This window comes from Pezoporus occidentalis, unplaced genomic scaffold (assembly GCF_034315485.1).
Source record: "Pezoporus occidentalis ecotype Australia unplaced genomic scaffold, CSIRO_AGI_Poc_V1 ctg145, whole genome shotgun sequence".
NCBI classification, from domain to species: Eukaryota; Metazoa; Chordata; class Aves; order Psittaciformes; family Psittacidae; genus Pezoporus; species Pezoporus occidentalis.
In genome coordinates, this window is record NW_026913263.1 from 348,786 (window position 1) to 361,797 (window position 13,012).

Below are 13,012 nucleotides of genomic sequence, written 5' to 3' on the forward strand. Positions count from 1 at the left end.
GTGAAGACTGGCCCACTCTACTGCATCAGCCATGAATAAGGGCATGCAGATCTTGGGTACTTGCTGACAGCTGAAGTGATGATCCATGAGCTCACAAGATGCTGTAGCACACATGAAGGCATGATCAGATCATGTGCTCATCAGCAGAGTTCTGCAGTCTGCAGGGGCTCACCTTTCAAAAGCTGAAGAAATAACTTAGCACTGATCTGCATGAAGCAGTTGATTCTTGTTTGTAGCCAGAATAGCTTGGTGAGGCCTAAAAAAGCACTTAGTTGGAATTAGTCCATGGTCATCAATACCAGTCCTTGCCAGTTTTCCCAGCTGTGTGGGCAGGAGGCTTTTGACTAGTCCTGCTTGATTTCAGGGCAATATTGCATTGTCTCTTGGAAGCAAAAGGCATTATTGCCCATTTTTCCTCATTTGTGATGTGGTGGCTTTGAAAATTGGAAGTACAAATCTGTTTTAAGTCAGTGTTTGAGATAGTGATCAGCTTTGATTCAGGGTTATAAGGCTTGTTCTACAGAAAAGGCAACAAACATATTCATCCATAAAACATACAGTCTTTTTGACATGCAGAATCCTTCCCTCTGTTGCCACTTTTACAAACACACTCGCCCTTTCTGCATCTCCAGCACAGAACTTAAAGGCTTTACATAGTGTGCTGACTTTATTGCGTTGCTTGCTTTCTCAGTCGTGTGTGATAAGTACAGATCATATATCCCAGAGACCAGGTTCACATTAGGAATGCTTTAAAACCAAGTTCCTGTCTGCAACACTTTCCCAGGTACGTGGCCTCCAGCCCTCTCATGGGGTTTTGTGATGGCCCCTAGGATTCCTGGTTTCTGTACAAATATAACGTGATACTTTGTCTTTAATAAAGCTACAGTGTGTATGATCTTAGTACTGTGGGATTTTCCCTCCTCTTCTCTGTGCTGGTGTACAAACTGCTCCCCTTCTGGGCCAAGAAGGGTTGACAGCCATTTGGGGCTCAGACTGTTGTAGTTTATAAGGCTGCCTGTGCCTGCTTTTGAGAACATCTCAGGCAGGTCCTTTCTGTCTCTTGTCCTCCTGGATGGACGGAAGAGGATGGACTGTAGTGCTCTGCCTTTCAGAATATAGCTGTGTTTCATATCCTGCTCTCTTACGCAGCACTGTCATGAATGAGCGTGTAAATAGTTTTTTATTCAGAGGGGACAGTATGAAGTGACAGACCTTTTCCCAGCAGCCAGGTGTGGCTTGTAAATGCTCAGCCTTTGAAAGAAATTGAGGATATGGCTTGTCACAGATCATCCTGTTTATTCTGGTACAGCTCTTCAGCTTTAGTAGCTCTGAAGACCAATTTATCTGTGCAGTAAAGAGATCTGACAAATTTATGGATGCTCAGAATCCACCAGCTGGTATTGAAAGTGCTCTTGGTTTTGGCTTCTGGGCTTGTGTTAGCACAGATAGCTCGTCGTGCTGCATCCCTCCAAGTTTTCAGACTGTGAGTGCAGCTTTATTTTCTCTGCTCACCACAGAAGGCACTATGCTGTTGCCCATCCTTGCTGCAATAACAAGACTCGCTGCATAAGCGCGGGTAAAGGCAGTACAGTGCGTGCCCAGGAGCTCCTGGCTTCTTGGAAGCATTGCGTGTATTATGCCTGTTAACAGTACGCTGTAATAGCACAGAGATACAGAGAAAGCCTTGTGTTTTCCAGTGTTTTCTTGTGATGGGGTATTTGCTGTTTAGTAGGGATGACCTACATCTGCATCTTTCCTTGGAGAAAACAGATTTGTGGATGGGGTCATGGGCATGTTGTCCGAATCTTCCCCAGATGAGATAGGTCTTCCTTTCAAACCAAGGAACAGCAGGTTCTCTGAGAACAGTGTACTAAATCCTGTCTCCGCTACGCAAGCTGTGCAAAGGACAATGTTTGAGACTGCAGATTCCTTCAAGGCATGTGGAAGTCCTTCATATCCACTATGTGCTTCATGTCATAGTTGCTTTGCAAGCAATAGAACTTTCTTCCCCAACATATATGAACATCTGCAAGAACATTTCCTCAGCTGCACTTGGCTTTGTCATGCTGTCTCTGGAGAGAGCAAGCAGCAAGAATAAACTTGTTCAGCAGGTTGGCCATGGATCTGCTTTAATGTGCTATCTCTCTGAGTCCAAGAAGTACCCAAAGCTGCAAATGCTTTTCCTCTGTGGTAGTTCTGCTTCATTCTGCAGAAAACACAAGTGAAGTGTTGTTGAGATGGTTGAGAAGCTCTCTGCCTGTGGAGACTCCATCATTATCATCTTCTGCCCTCCTGGCAGGGTCAGGGACCTCCACCATGTTCTCAGCTGGCCCAGCAATCCAGTTTAACATAGTTGTCTTTTGACAAGCTGTTATATGGAGTTACTTTAACAGGAGGCCATCTTCTTGCTTTCCAGGCCAGAGGAGAGAGAATATCTTCATATTGCACCACAGCAGATGGGGGGTTGTAGCAGATGGTTTTGAGAATGCAGGTGGTGCTTCACCATGGACTTATGGTTACCTAATGCCTTAAGCTTGTAGGGGTGGGTGGTAACGTGACTTGCTGTGTGCTCATTCCTAGAATCAAGAAGATGGATCACCTCTCAGACTGGATGCCTTTGTCATGTTGCCATCATGCCTTCTTTGAAAAGTATCTTTGCTTTGGCATAGGCAGGGCTGCTGTCATTACATGATCTTTTCACTTGGCCTCCAAAAACTCCAGAGATATTTTTTTGATGCCTTCACACTGCTTACAGCCCCAATCAGAGCAACATTATGGTTTTCCTTTATTTAGATCTTTGATATATCAAACTATCATGAAGTAACACATTACTGTGTGTCAGTTGTTCAGTAGAAACTGTGTGTATAGAAGCAAGTCTTATTTTAAATCCCAAATCTTTGATCGTTTTATCTGAAGCAAAAGAACAGTAATTCTAAGTCAGGCTTTCAGGATTTTTAGCCAAACTATGGCATGCTAACAGGGACCTGCTATTTGTTGTCAAAATTCACTTCACTAAAGCCCATCTCTTTCAGAGGCAAAGTATTCCCTATTCAAATGTTTGCAGACCAGCTTCCTGGAGCTCAAAATGTGTCCTTATTCCAAAGTATTAAGCAGTCGTGCCCATTTCCAGTGCAGAAAACAGCTGAGCATGATTTGGGAACATCTGTAAAGAAATGTGTATACATAGAAGTACTTAAAACAGAAGCCTCCTGTTTTTTATGTGCTCTTTCTGTGTTCCTCTTTCACCCATTGTATACAGCTTGTGGTACTTGTGCAGATGAGAGGTTAAATAAGGTACAAAAGTCCTTTTTCACAGTTGACCTGAAACACAGGTGGATAAGGACATGCATGTTTTATGGCTATGCTAGGGCCAAAATCTGGATGAGTTCAAGTGTTGGAGGACTGTTCTGTAGGAAAGTTCATGGGGACAGTGTAACTGTGCTGCAGCATGCTCAGAGCTTGCGTGGGGGGAAATACTGACTTCTTTCCTTTTTGACAGTCTGTGTGGATCACATACATGTCTGCCAAAACATAAGGCACTTCTTACTCCACTCCACTTTTTTGTGTATCCTGAAACTATTATTGTACCAATCAGTAAGTGAAGAGTCAAATTAAGAATGTGTCAGGATTTATATCTTCATGTGAAACCTTGCATGTGAATTTAGGCCACTTTGAGTCAAAAAACCCATGCTGTAATCTTCAGCAGTGATTTTGCTTTGCTGGTTTGATCACTTTGGTTTTACTATAATGGCTTGAAGAATAACCAGTGGGTGTCTGAGCATTCCCATTCACCTTGGGATGCCTGTTGAACCAATTCCTGCCATTAGGTGCCTGGCCCTGTGCCTCTGTCAAAATCCCCTGCCCTGTTCTGATTACAGCAGCTGAATTGCTGCATTCTGACAGGCAAAGTGCGTGAAGGCTTTAGAAATAAAACTATACAAGGTCAGCAGCTGGTACACAAAGAGCTGAACCATCCCTACAGAGGAGGCAGGGAAAAGGTACAATAGTTGGTGGCAGGAGCCTCTATAGCTGCTCTCCTTTAAGAATCAGCCTCAGGTCACTTGGTTTTGTTTCAAGTGGTGTGTTCTGGGTAATGTGAATATTGCAGATCGTGGAAAAGTCAGCAAGCATTGTGTTTTGAAGGTACTCTGTTGCAGTGCTGCTGTTCCACATGCTTCCATTTCAGTGGCCGCTCTATCACAGTCTGAAACGGAAGGATCTCTTGTGGAGCTGGGGACAGTGGGACAGAGTAGGGGTGCCGTACCATCCAGAACTGATGTTACTCTGTAGTTCTCACGTGCTGAGCTGCCTGTCTGACCTGTGCAAAGGGCTGGATCTGGGGGCAGGGGAAGGTGTGAAGTGCCCCCAGATCTTCCCCAGGGGTTTGAAGTGGAGCAGTGGCTCCAGACTGCTCTCTTCTTGTGTCACTGCTTCAGTGCTGTCTGTGCAAGGCCAGCCTGTAGTGAATTGCAGAACGCTGTGTCCCTCTGCAACCTGACCACAAGAGCTGAATATTTGGCCTCAAGTTGTTTTTTGGCAGGATACGGGGCCACAGTTTCTGGGTTTGTTTTCATTGTGCATGTTACTGCAGCTATGCTTATGGGGGAGGGGGGGTGAGTTTGGGGGGAAGAGCAGAGGCAGGAAAGTGTCGAAGGAGAAAATGTGCTCATCTGCCCCTATCTATCATGTAATGTTTGGAAGGGTCCTCTAGTGTACATTCCTGCAAGCATCTCAGCTTTTTTAATCTACGTGTAACATTCAGCATTGAACTCTCAGTTGTGTCATGCTGGATTAAATCCATGTCTGAACCACTCATTCGCTTCATGGGGACTGGGGTGTAAACTGTCTCTCATTGTACAGCAAACAGTGAAAACTTCTGCAATCTTGTTTCCTGCCTGTCAGGAGACCCCCTGCTTCACAGGCACCTGGAAGTAAGATAACACTGATCCTGGCTTGCTGTTTACAGCAGCATCCTGTGAAGGGGAATCAGGCTGAAAAATATCATTCATGCAGCACTTTTCTAAACAGGAGGGAAAGAAGAGCTCAAATCTAGATTTCTGGATTTGAATAAGAGTTTAAAATGTGCCATGTGAGCCTGCATGCTGTGCGGTGAAGTAGTCGAGGTGTCTGCCCAGAATGCAAAGCAGTCTCCCAGCAAGGGGCAGCACTGCTCCTGGAGAGCAGTTCTGTCTGCAGCCAGGAGAGCTGCTTCATTTCCAAAATGGGATTTAGTCTGCAGCTGGAACTGCAGAGCAGAATGGATGTGCTGGGAACAGCTGGGTGAATTTGGGTTTGTCGATGCTGTCAGCTGAAAGTGTACCTCTAGGTCCAGGTGCCTACTTCATGTCAGAGTATTGAGTTGCTTTAGCTGCATCCCACTACAGATGGTATGCTGCTGGGCTGCATCTTTCACTGAGCTGAAGAGCACCCAGATGATAAATTTCATTTTAGTATAATTATATTGACTTAAATAAAATGGGGAAGGGGAATAAATTCCTCTGTGGAGTAGAGGAGGAGCTAGATTCAAATTGGAGTCTTGTTGTTGAAGGCTAATGGGCACAGTCAGGATTGGGTTGTTACAAGCTTGCACAGAGAGCTCTAGGAATAATAATAATAGTAAAAAAAATACCAGTAGGGTTTGATGATGAAACAGTTTTGTGTGGCCTTGTCTCTGATGTGGTTAAGTACGAAGATGGTAAAGAAACAGAGAGGGAAAAATTGAGGAGTGCAGCAAATATTCTTTGGCGTAGGCTTGGAGAAGATGTGGGCTGTTTTCCAGGAGACTGGAATGCCTTGCTTGAAAGAAGTGTGTGTGGAGTTACCTTCCTGTGGAAGGTGAGGGGCTGAAGCACTAGGAACCAGATATGTAACTGGTTTGAAGGTACTAGTATTAAGGTATGCATCTTCAGGAGAGATGAGCTCTTCACCAGGACAGCTAGGTGCCTAAAATGGTACAAGGCACACGCAGACTGCCTTTCTTCTCATTCCTAACCAGCCAAAAGAGCAGCAGGAGGGAACTGAGCCTTTCCTCTCACTGTTCGTTCATGTAGGAGCATCTCAGCCCACGATCATCTGGAAAGCACTGTTTTGGAGGTGGCCTTGGCATGCGGAGGGTGAGGTTGTGACTTCAGGTTGTTCCTTAGCACTTCAGTTCTTGGAAATAGTTTGAACATCAAGGATGGCTCTTAGGATGGTCTTAGCTTCCGTGGTGTTCACCCTGCACTTTTCTGTGGGACATAACATTTCAGGGCAGGTGACTGGAGTACACGGTTGCATCAGTGAGTCCCTTCTGCCACTGACTGAGATGACAGCTTTCCAAGGAGTGAGAAGATTAAAGGCTCTCTAGTTTCTTGCATCTAAACTTAAGCTCCCACACCCTCTTGTTATATGTGCAATCCCGTCTATACCAAAATGAGAAAGTTGGAGTTCTCATTCCTGCTCTGCTGTACTTTTTCATAATACAAAGGATTGGACTTCAAAAGTAAGCAGGTGTTGAAGGAAAAATAGCGCAGGCAAAGGAATCGTGTTAGTTCTGTCTGAAATATTGCCCAATTAAAATGCTGGCTATTCATGTAAAATACATTTGCAGCAAGGTACTTCAAAATGACTTATCGACACTTGCTTTGGGGAGCACTGCCTCCAAGGTAGCACAAAATGTGAAACTAGCAATGGAAAATCACTATGCCTTTAAAAAAAACAACAAAGCAATTCTTTCTTGCCCTGAGGAAGGGTGTGCCTGTCACTGGGTTGTGTAAGGGGAAGTGGGAACACTGTACTATTAACATTCATGATAAACTGCGCAGTTAATCATCATCCAGCTAGTCCCTGATTTCTCTCCTTTTCGTTCTGGAGTAGAGGGGTGGTGGTTAAAGGGTTTGTCATTGGAGGGAAAGTGAATATTTGATGTGGCTTTCTTTATGACAAGGCACTAACATGACTCCCGTCTGTATTTAAATGCTGTCCCCAGGTTACGACTATGGCTATGTCTGCGTGGAGTTTTCACTCTTGGAAGAGGCCATCGGATGCATGGAAGCCAACCAGGTTGCTTTACACTTCGGTCAATGCTGCTAGAAGATTTTAAATTTTATTTTTTGGTGGGGTGGTGGAAAGGCAATGAGGTTTATTTTTGAACCATTCGAAGGAAGATCTGTTCTTGTATAATACACAGCACTGCGGTTTAAATGTTGTTTCCAGAAACTTGTAAAAGGCTTAGAAACGCCAGTGTGAAAGAGCTGCTGGACACCAAATGGTTTGCCCTCCTCGCTGATGTATGTGGGTAAAGTCAGAGGCTGGGGGCTGACAGACTCCTAACCCAGGTTTTGGCCTGATGCTTTTGCACTCACACTGAAATCCAGTTGGAAAGAGCTCTGTGAGCATCAAATGCTTCCCCCGGCTCTGCGTGCACATGCATATACACATGTGACTGGAGGTGAGGCCTCGGGTGTGCAGCTCTGAGTCAGCTGTGCCTTGCACGCTCCACTTTTCTGTATGCCTTGTGTGTGGGAGAGATTTGTAATTGTGTCTCCCCCACATGTATCCTGTCCTTTGCAAGCAAAAGCTGCAAACGTGAAGACTACCCTACGTGCAGTTGTACTTGGTAAATCTGAACATATCCAGCCCTTAAAAGTGCAAAATGGCTTAAATCCCCAGTGAGTAAGTACCCAAGGGGAGCTTTTACTCTGAGCTGGTATTTGAGGCTAGTTGTCCGCTATTCAAAATGCATAAAGTTTGTTAGATAAAACAGATTCCCGTCTCACACCATCCTCCCTGTGAGTTGGAACTGCAGGTGATGGATCACTCGAGGAAAAAACACTAAACAATTGATCTCCCTTCGTCACTACATCGCTTAAGCCTCTTCTCTGCTTCTTTTTTCCTCTTAATTTGCCTGAGTAAGAATCCACGTCAATTATCTAAAGCCTTTTTTACCTCAATCCCAAGTCTCGCTGTCAGGGGAAGAGAGTCATGAGTCAGATTCAGAGCTGTGCATCTGCAAAAATGTACTTACAGTTAATGAGTCTTCACAGCTGGGGTTCCAAAGGTCCCACTAAGCGCTTGCATTTGCCTTTATTTTCAGTTACAGAGGTATAACAACTTAAAGAATATTTTACAGAAATAATTCTGTTGCTGGGAAAGAGCCTGGTGCATTCCCACCGGGAATCACTTACTACTTTTACCACAGTGACAACTTCTATTTCCTCGTCAGTGTTGCTACAATTCCCAATTCATTTTGTTGTCACTGAGGAACCTAATTCTGTATGACATTCCTTTAAACCAAATACCTCTCCGTATTCTCTCCACAATTCTGTTCACAGGAAAAAATGTCTCCCTACGCTTGAGCAATTCCTAAGTTCCTGGGAATTTGGGAATTCCTCTTTTCTTTGTTGGTGGTGGCTGCTCTTCCCCTTCTCCCATTTGGAGCATCCCTGTGTGTTTGGAGAGGTGTTTGACATGATCAGATTTGCTTTATTGCTACAGCAAAGAGCAGTAGGCGCCAGGCCTTGAATTGAGCTAAGTGCTAAGAGATGCTCAGTAAATCACTGTATGCACATGAAGAAGTTCTGGCTGGCCTTCAAGTGCTGCTTACGTTGACTCTCCCCAGCAACAGTTATAGCAGGCCTTCAGAATGAGTAGTTTTTTTACCGTGTTTCCCTTCCAACATTCAGGCATGATGCTGCCCGAATCCTGCCAGAGGTGGGGGCAGTGGTCCCAGCCATGTGCTCTATCTGGGACATGTTAAAAACTGATAGGGTGGGAATTCTTCCAGTTTTCCTTACTGCTGTACGTGTGTGTGTGTGTGTGTGTGCAGAGGAAACCTGGAAGATAGAGTGATTGGATGGGATCATCTCCAAAGCCTGCATGTGCCAATTTCACTATATTTTAGTAGAGCTACTGTAGTTTATACTTAGTGAAGCAAGAAATATGCTTTTTGGGATGAATGAATTTGGTCAGGAGAATTGTAACCTCTGGATTACCACACATAGGTTAACTTCTTTAATTTGCTCTTGATTGAACTTGAAAGAAAATAGGCCTTCTAATTATTTAAATTAAAAATAAAGTAGTAAGATTTGTACGTGACCTGCTGCAATGAAGGGAGCTGACTTTTAAGTTCTCAGTAAAAGCCAAATAGAGATACTCAGAAAGGGATTTGTGCAGTTCAGTTGTCCTCAGGCAGTAGATACCCAATTTTAATATCTTCCAGTGTACAGTTGTAAGATTGTCTCCTTAGATAGAGAATTAATCTGCATTTTTACAGGCTGCAAAAACCAAACCCTGTGTTAGCTAAGATGTAGATTCTTTGATAGTTATTTTCAGAAGGTTATCAGCTATCCCTGTCAAATTCAGTCGCTTGTGAGAGCATAAATAGCAAACCAGTGTCAGCTCACAGTGACATCCTAGTCCCTCACTAGTCAACCTGCTTCTTTCTCAGTCATCTGTTGGCTGGGAATAAATAGCTTTTGCAGAGATGGTGGGTTTTGTTGCCATTTAATGCATCTTCAACTGCCCCTGCCTGAAGAACAATTTGCTACATCCCTATATTTTATAATTCCTGCGTTGTGAAATCATTTTGTTTTACACAGCACATACCAGCACCCACTTTAAAATCATTTCCAAATTCACTAGCTACAGATTTACCAGGTCCAACTCCTTCTGTTCAGTAAGGCTCACACATGTATGTGACCACTGCGATTTGAGGGGGCTTCCTGTTAAGTACATCGTGATAAGGAAACATCAATCCTCTGTGTTGCCCTAATCTTGTAGGAGAGTTTTATTCCACTTGTATTAACTGCTGCAGCTAAAGTAATGAAAATGCCGCCCTTATTTAATTGCTTTGCCTTGTTGACTGTTGTGTTGGCAATTTATTACAGCTCAAGGGTTCCGTGTGATGTGTGTGGAACTGATGGATTGCTGTTAGTGCTCGTGCAGAGGAGTTGGGCAGCAGGTCTGGCTGAGCTGAGTGCTGGCTGCCCACTCTCCTGCTGGCTGTGGGGGGCTATTTGCCCTGGTAGGGGAGGTGGGCTCTCTTGAGTTGCTTTGCAGAGCCTGGGTGCAGCCCTTGTTGCAACCTGATGGCAGGTGATGCTCTTGTTGGTCTTTTGTTACAAGTTGGCTGTTGTTTGATGAGGAGACCTTTTTTCTGTCTGTGATGAGCTGGTTTTCCGTGGGGGAAAGACAGGTATTTTGAATGGAAAATGGGATTTCTGTTGCTAAGGCACATGGTTTCCCCTACATAATCTTTCCCCCTTTATTCTCATTTTTGGAAGGTTGCGGTGTGGTGTGGCATTTGTCTTACTGTGTTTTCATTCAGGCTTGGTGTAGCCCCCAGATGGCTTCTTGGAAGCAACTTGGGGAATACATCCTATGGCTCTTGTTCTCCATAGGCACTGGGATCTCTCTGCGCTCCTTCTTGAGCTGTAAGAGAAACACGTGTATTCAGATTGTTGCTGGATGTGAGAAAATCATGTGGGAAATGAAGTACCCTTCATGTACTGTCACTGTCACATGTCATTAAGGCAGGTGAAGGAGGAGAAATGGAGAGAGCCTGTCCCTGCTGCCTGGATGTTTTGCTGTTTTCACTGAGGTGGAGCTAGTTGTTATTCATATGGAAGCAGAAGGATTTAAGATGAGGAGCAAATAATTAGTCTTGACCGACTATATGGTATTGTCTCCAAATCCTCTCAGGCCTCAAACTTAGCAACACTGGCAGTGTATTTCCTGGCTTTTGTTGCTAGTAACTAACATCTTTGTAATCCTTTCCTCCTGTTTCTTAAGTAAGAGGGCAAAAAATGGGAGAGCTATAGCATGAACTTTTAAAAATACATGCTTTGTAAATCACTGTGGAGGTTTCCAGGCGTGTGCTGGAGCGGTTATTCCAGGACTTGCTCTTGTGCCTTCCTGCACTGAAGCTGGCACGTGTCAGAGCAGTTTTCCTGGTTCAGCTTGCTGAGCGCAGTGACACCTCCCTTCCCTGCCTGTTTCTTACTGGGGAGGCTAAGAGGGATTCTTACTGGATTGTGTGGGAGCTCACTTTTCTTGAGCACATCCCACCGCCATGCAACTGGAGGCATCAGCAGTGTGTTGCTCCTGCTCTGAGCCAATCCCATTTTCTCCATTCACTGCAGTGCTTTTCTGCATTTAGTGTGAACATAGATAGCTTCTGGTACAGATTAGACTTCACAGGCTTTTCACTGTAGCTGTTGGTGTTAAAATCCACAAGATGCTGTGACAAGCAGGCAAAGCTTAGGACTTTCTGTCCTGAAAATATTTTGAGTAACCAGTCACAACTCTGTAGCTTCTGAGTTAAATACTGAAGGAGTTTGTGGTTATCCTGAGAATGTATCTGCTCTGGTGACCTGCAGCCTCAGAGTGTTTCTTGAAGCCTGTGGTGCAAGGAGCATGTTGCAATCTGTAAAAGAAAATGTGTGTCCAAACATCAAAATCCTTGTTTTCCTGTCGGTAGGATATGCAGAGTTGTGGAATTTGGCATTTTTTCCTAGAATCTGCAAAATGCCCTCTGCAATGGAAGATGACACCTGCTTTAAGTGTATTTTATGGCCTGTCTGGTATCTATTATTTACTTGCTTGACAATGTCATTCCATCTCTTCAGCTTTAACCTGCAGTTGAGGGTGATGGTGACAACTGAGTGTGTCCAAAAATACATTGAAATCCATTTGCATGTTAGGCTAAGAGTGCTGGAGATGGCCTTGCTTTTGATACGTCTTCCTTGGATTATCACTACACTGTGTTCTGCTTTTCTTGTGTATTAGGTGTGTGGATTCTGCTCAGGTTGTATCATTAGAACACATCTTTTCCCCTATTAAAGCTCTCCTTTTTGGAAGTGTGGATTTCTAGAGTTGCCTTTTGGATTTTTTCCACTTTGAGCATGTTTTTAGAGAGGGGAAAGGCTTGTATACCTAGGCAGTTTCTTCTGTAAACATCCTAATGCTTTGGGAACCATGCACATTATGGAGTAATTTTTATGATCCCAGTGACCTATAGAAAGTTCCCTTCATAGTCTACCTTGTAATCAGATGGGTGCATTTCCAGACAGCAGAGCTGATCTGTGTTTTCTTACTGTGTCTGACTCAGCGTGTAACCTTGTCACGAGCTCATCCTGGTCTCACATCACTGAGGCTCAACATGTTGAGTCAATCCTGCTTGTGTCTCACTGATAACTGCCTCGTACCGTCCTTAACTGGAGCTGTGAGCCTCTGAGATCAGTACAGAAGGCTGCAGGGGGAGGCTTCTCGTGCTGGGCAGACACTTGCCTGTGAATAAGCAGCTGGATCTGGCCTGTGACAGGGCTGGGAGTGTGGGTGTACATACGTATCCTGCAGGGATGTTGTGATAAATACACTGTCTGCTTTGCTGTTCGGAAGGACTGACTTCATCTCTGCATTCTACAGAGACCTTCCCTGTGCAGAGAAGGGTGGATTTTGTTGTAAATGTTAACTGCCAAAAAATTCTGGTACTAAAAATACTTCCCTGGACCACCTTCTCTTCTGGCATCTTAACATCTGTCATCTCAACTGTTCAAGCTGTGTGAATCTTCTTAGTCTCTTCCATTGGCACAGGAGGTCATAAGACATCTTCTGCCAAAGACTTCACACACTCCTCCTCCAACCCTACAACTGCCTTCTTGGCAGCTCTGTCCTGCCTTGCCTCAGGAAGCAAACCGTGCTAACCTGTGTGTTTTAAAAGAAGTGCACTTTGAACTGGAAGAGTTGTGAAGCTGCATCTTCTTGCTCTACTTGTGTGATCCCAGCTTGTCATGTCCCTCTACCTCCCTGCTTTTATTCCAAAATCCTGTCCTCCTCTTTTCCTTCCTCCTTTTTCCCTTCAGCCTTACCCATGTGATGAGGATTGTATGCATTTGCTACTGCTAAATTGCTGCTGTGTAATGGGGTTGTCCCAGAGGACAGCTTCTGGGTGAGCTGCTCAGAGCATGCAGCAGATGCTTAAGAAGAATTCCTTAGAATCTCTGGTTGCTGCTGGGGACATAGGTATGGCCCA

At 44.5% G+C, this 13,012-nt stretch overlaps 1 protein-coding gene across 4 annotated transcripts in view; it reads left to right on the forward strand.

The window, feature by feature from the left end:
- The window catches only part of RBM6 (RNA binding motif protein 6), a 58,498-nt gene that overhangs the window by 15,499 nt on the left and 29,987 nt on the right, over positions 1–13,012 (forward strand). For all 4 annotated transcript variants that reach the window (XM_062610169.1, XM_062610172.1, XM_062610171.1 and 1 more), the window contains one exon: positions 6,968–7,041. In XM_062610169.1, coding sequence (XP_062466153.1) covers positions 6,968–7,041 — 74 coding nt within the window. The remainder of the gene's footprint in view (positions 1–6,967; positions 7,042–13,012) is intronic.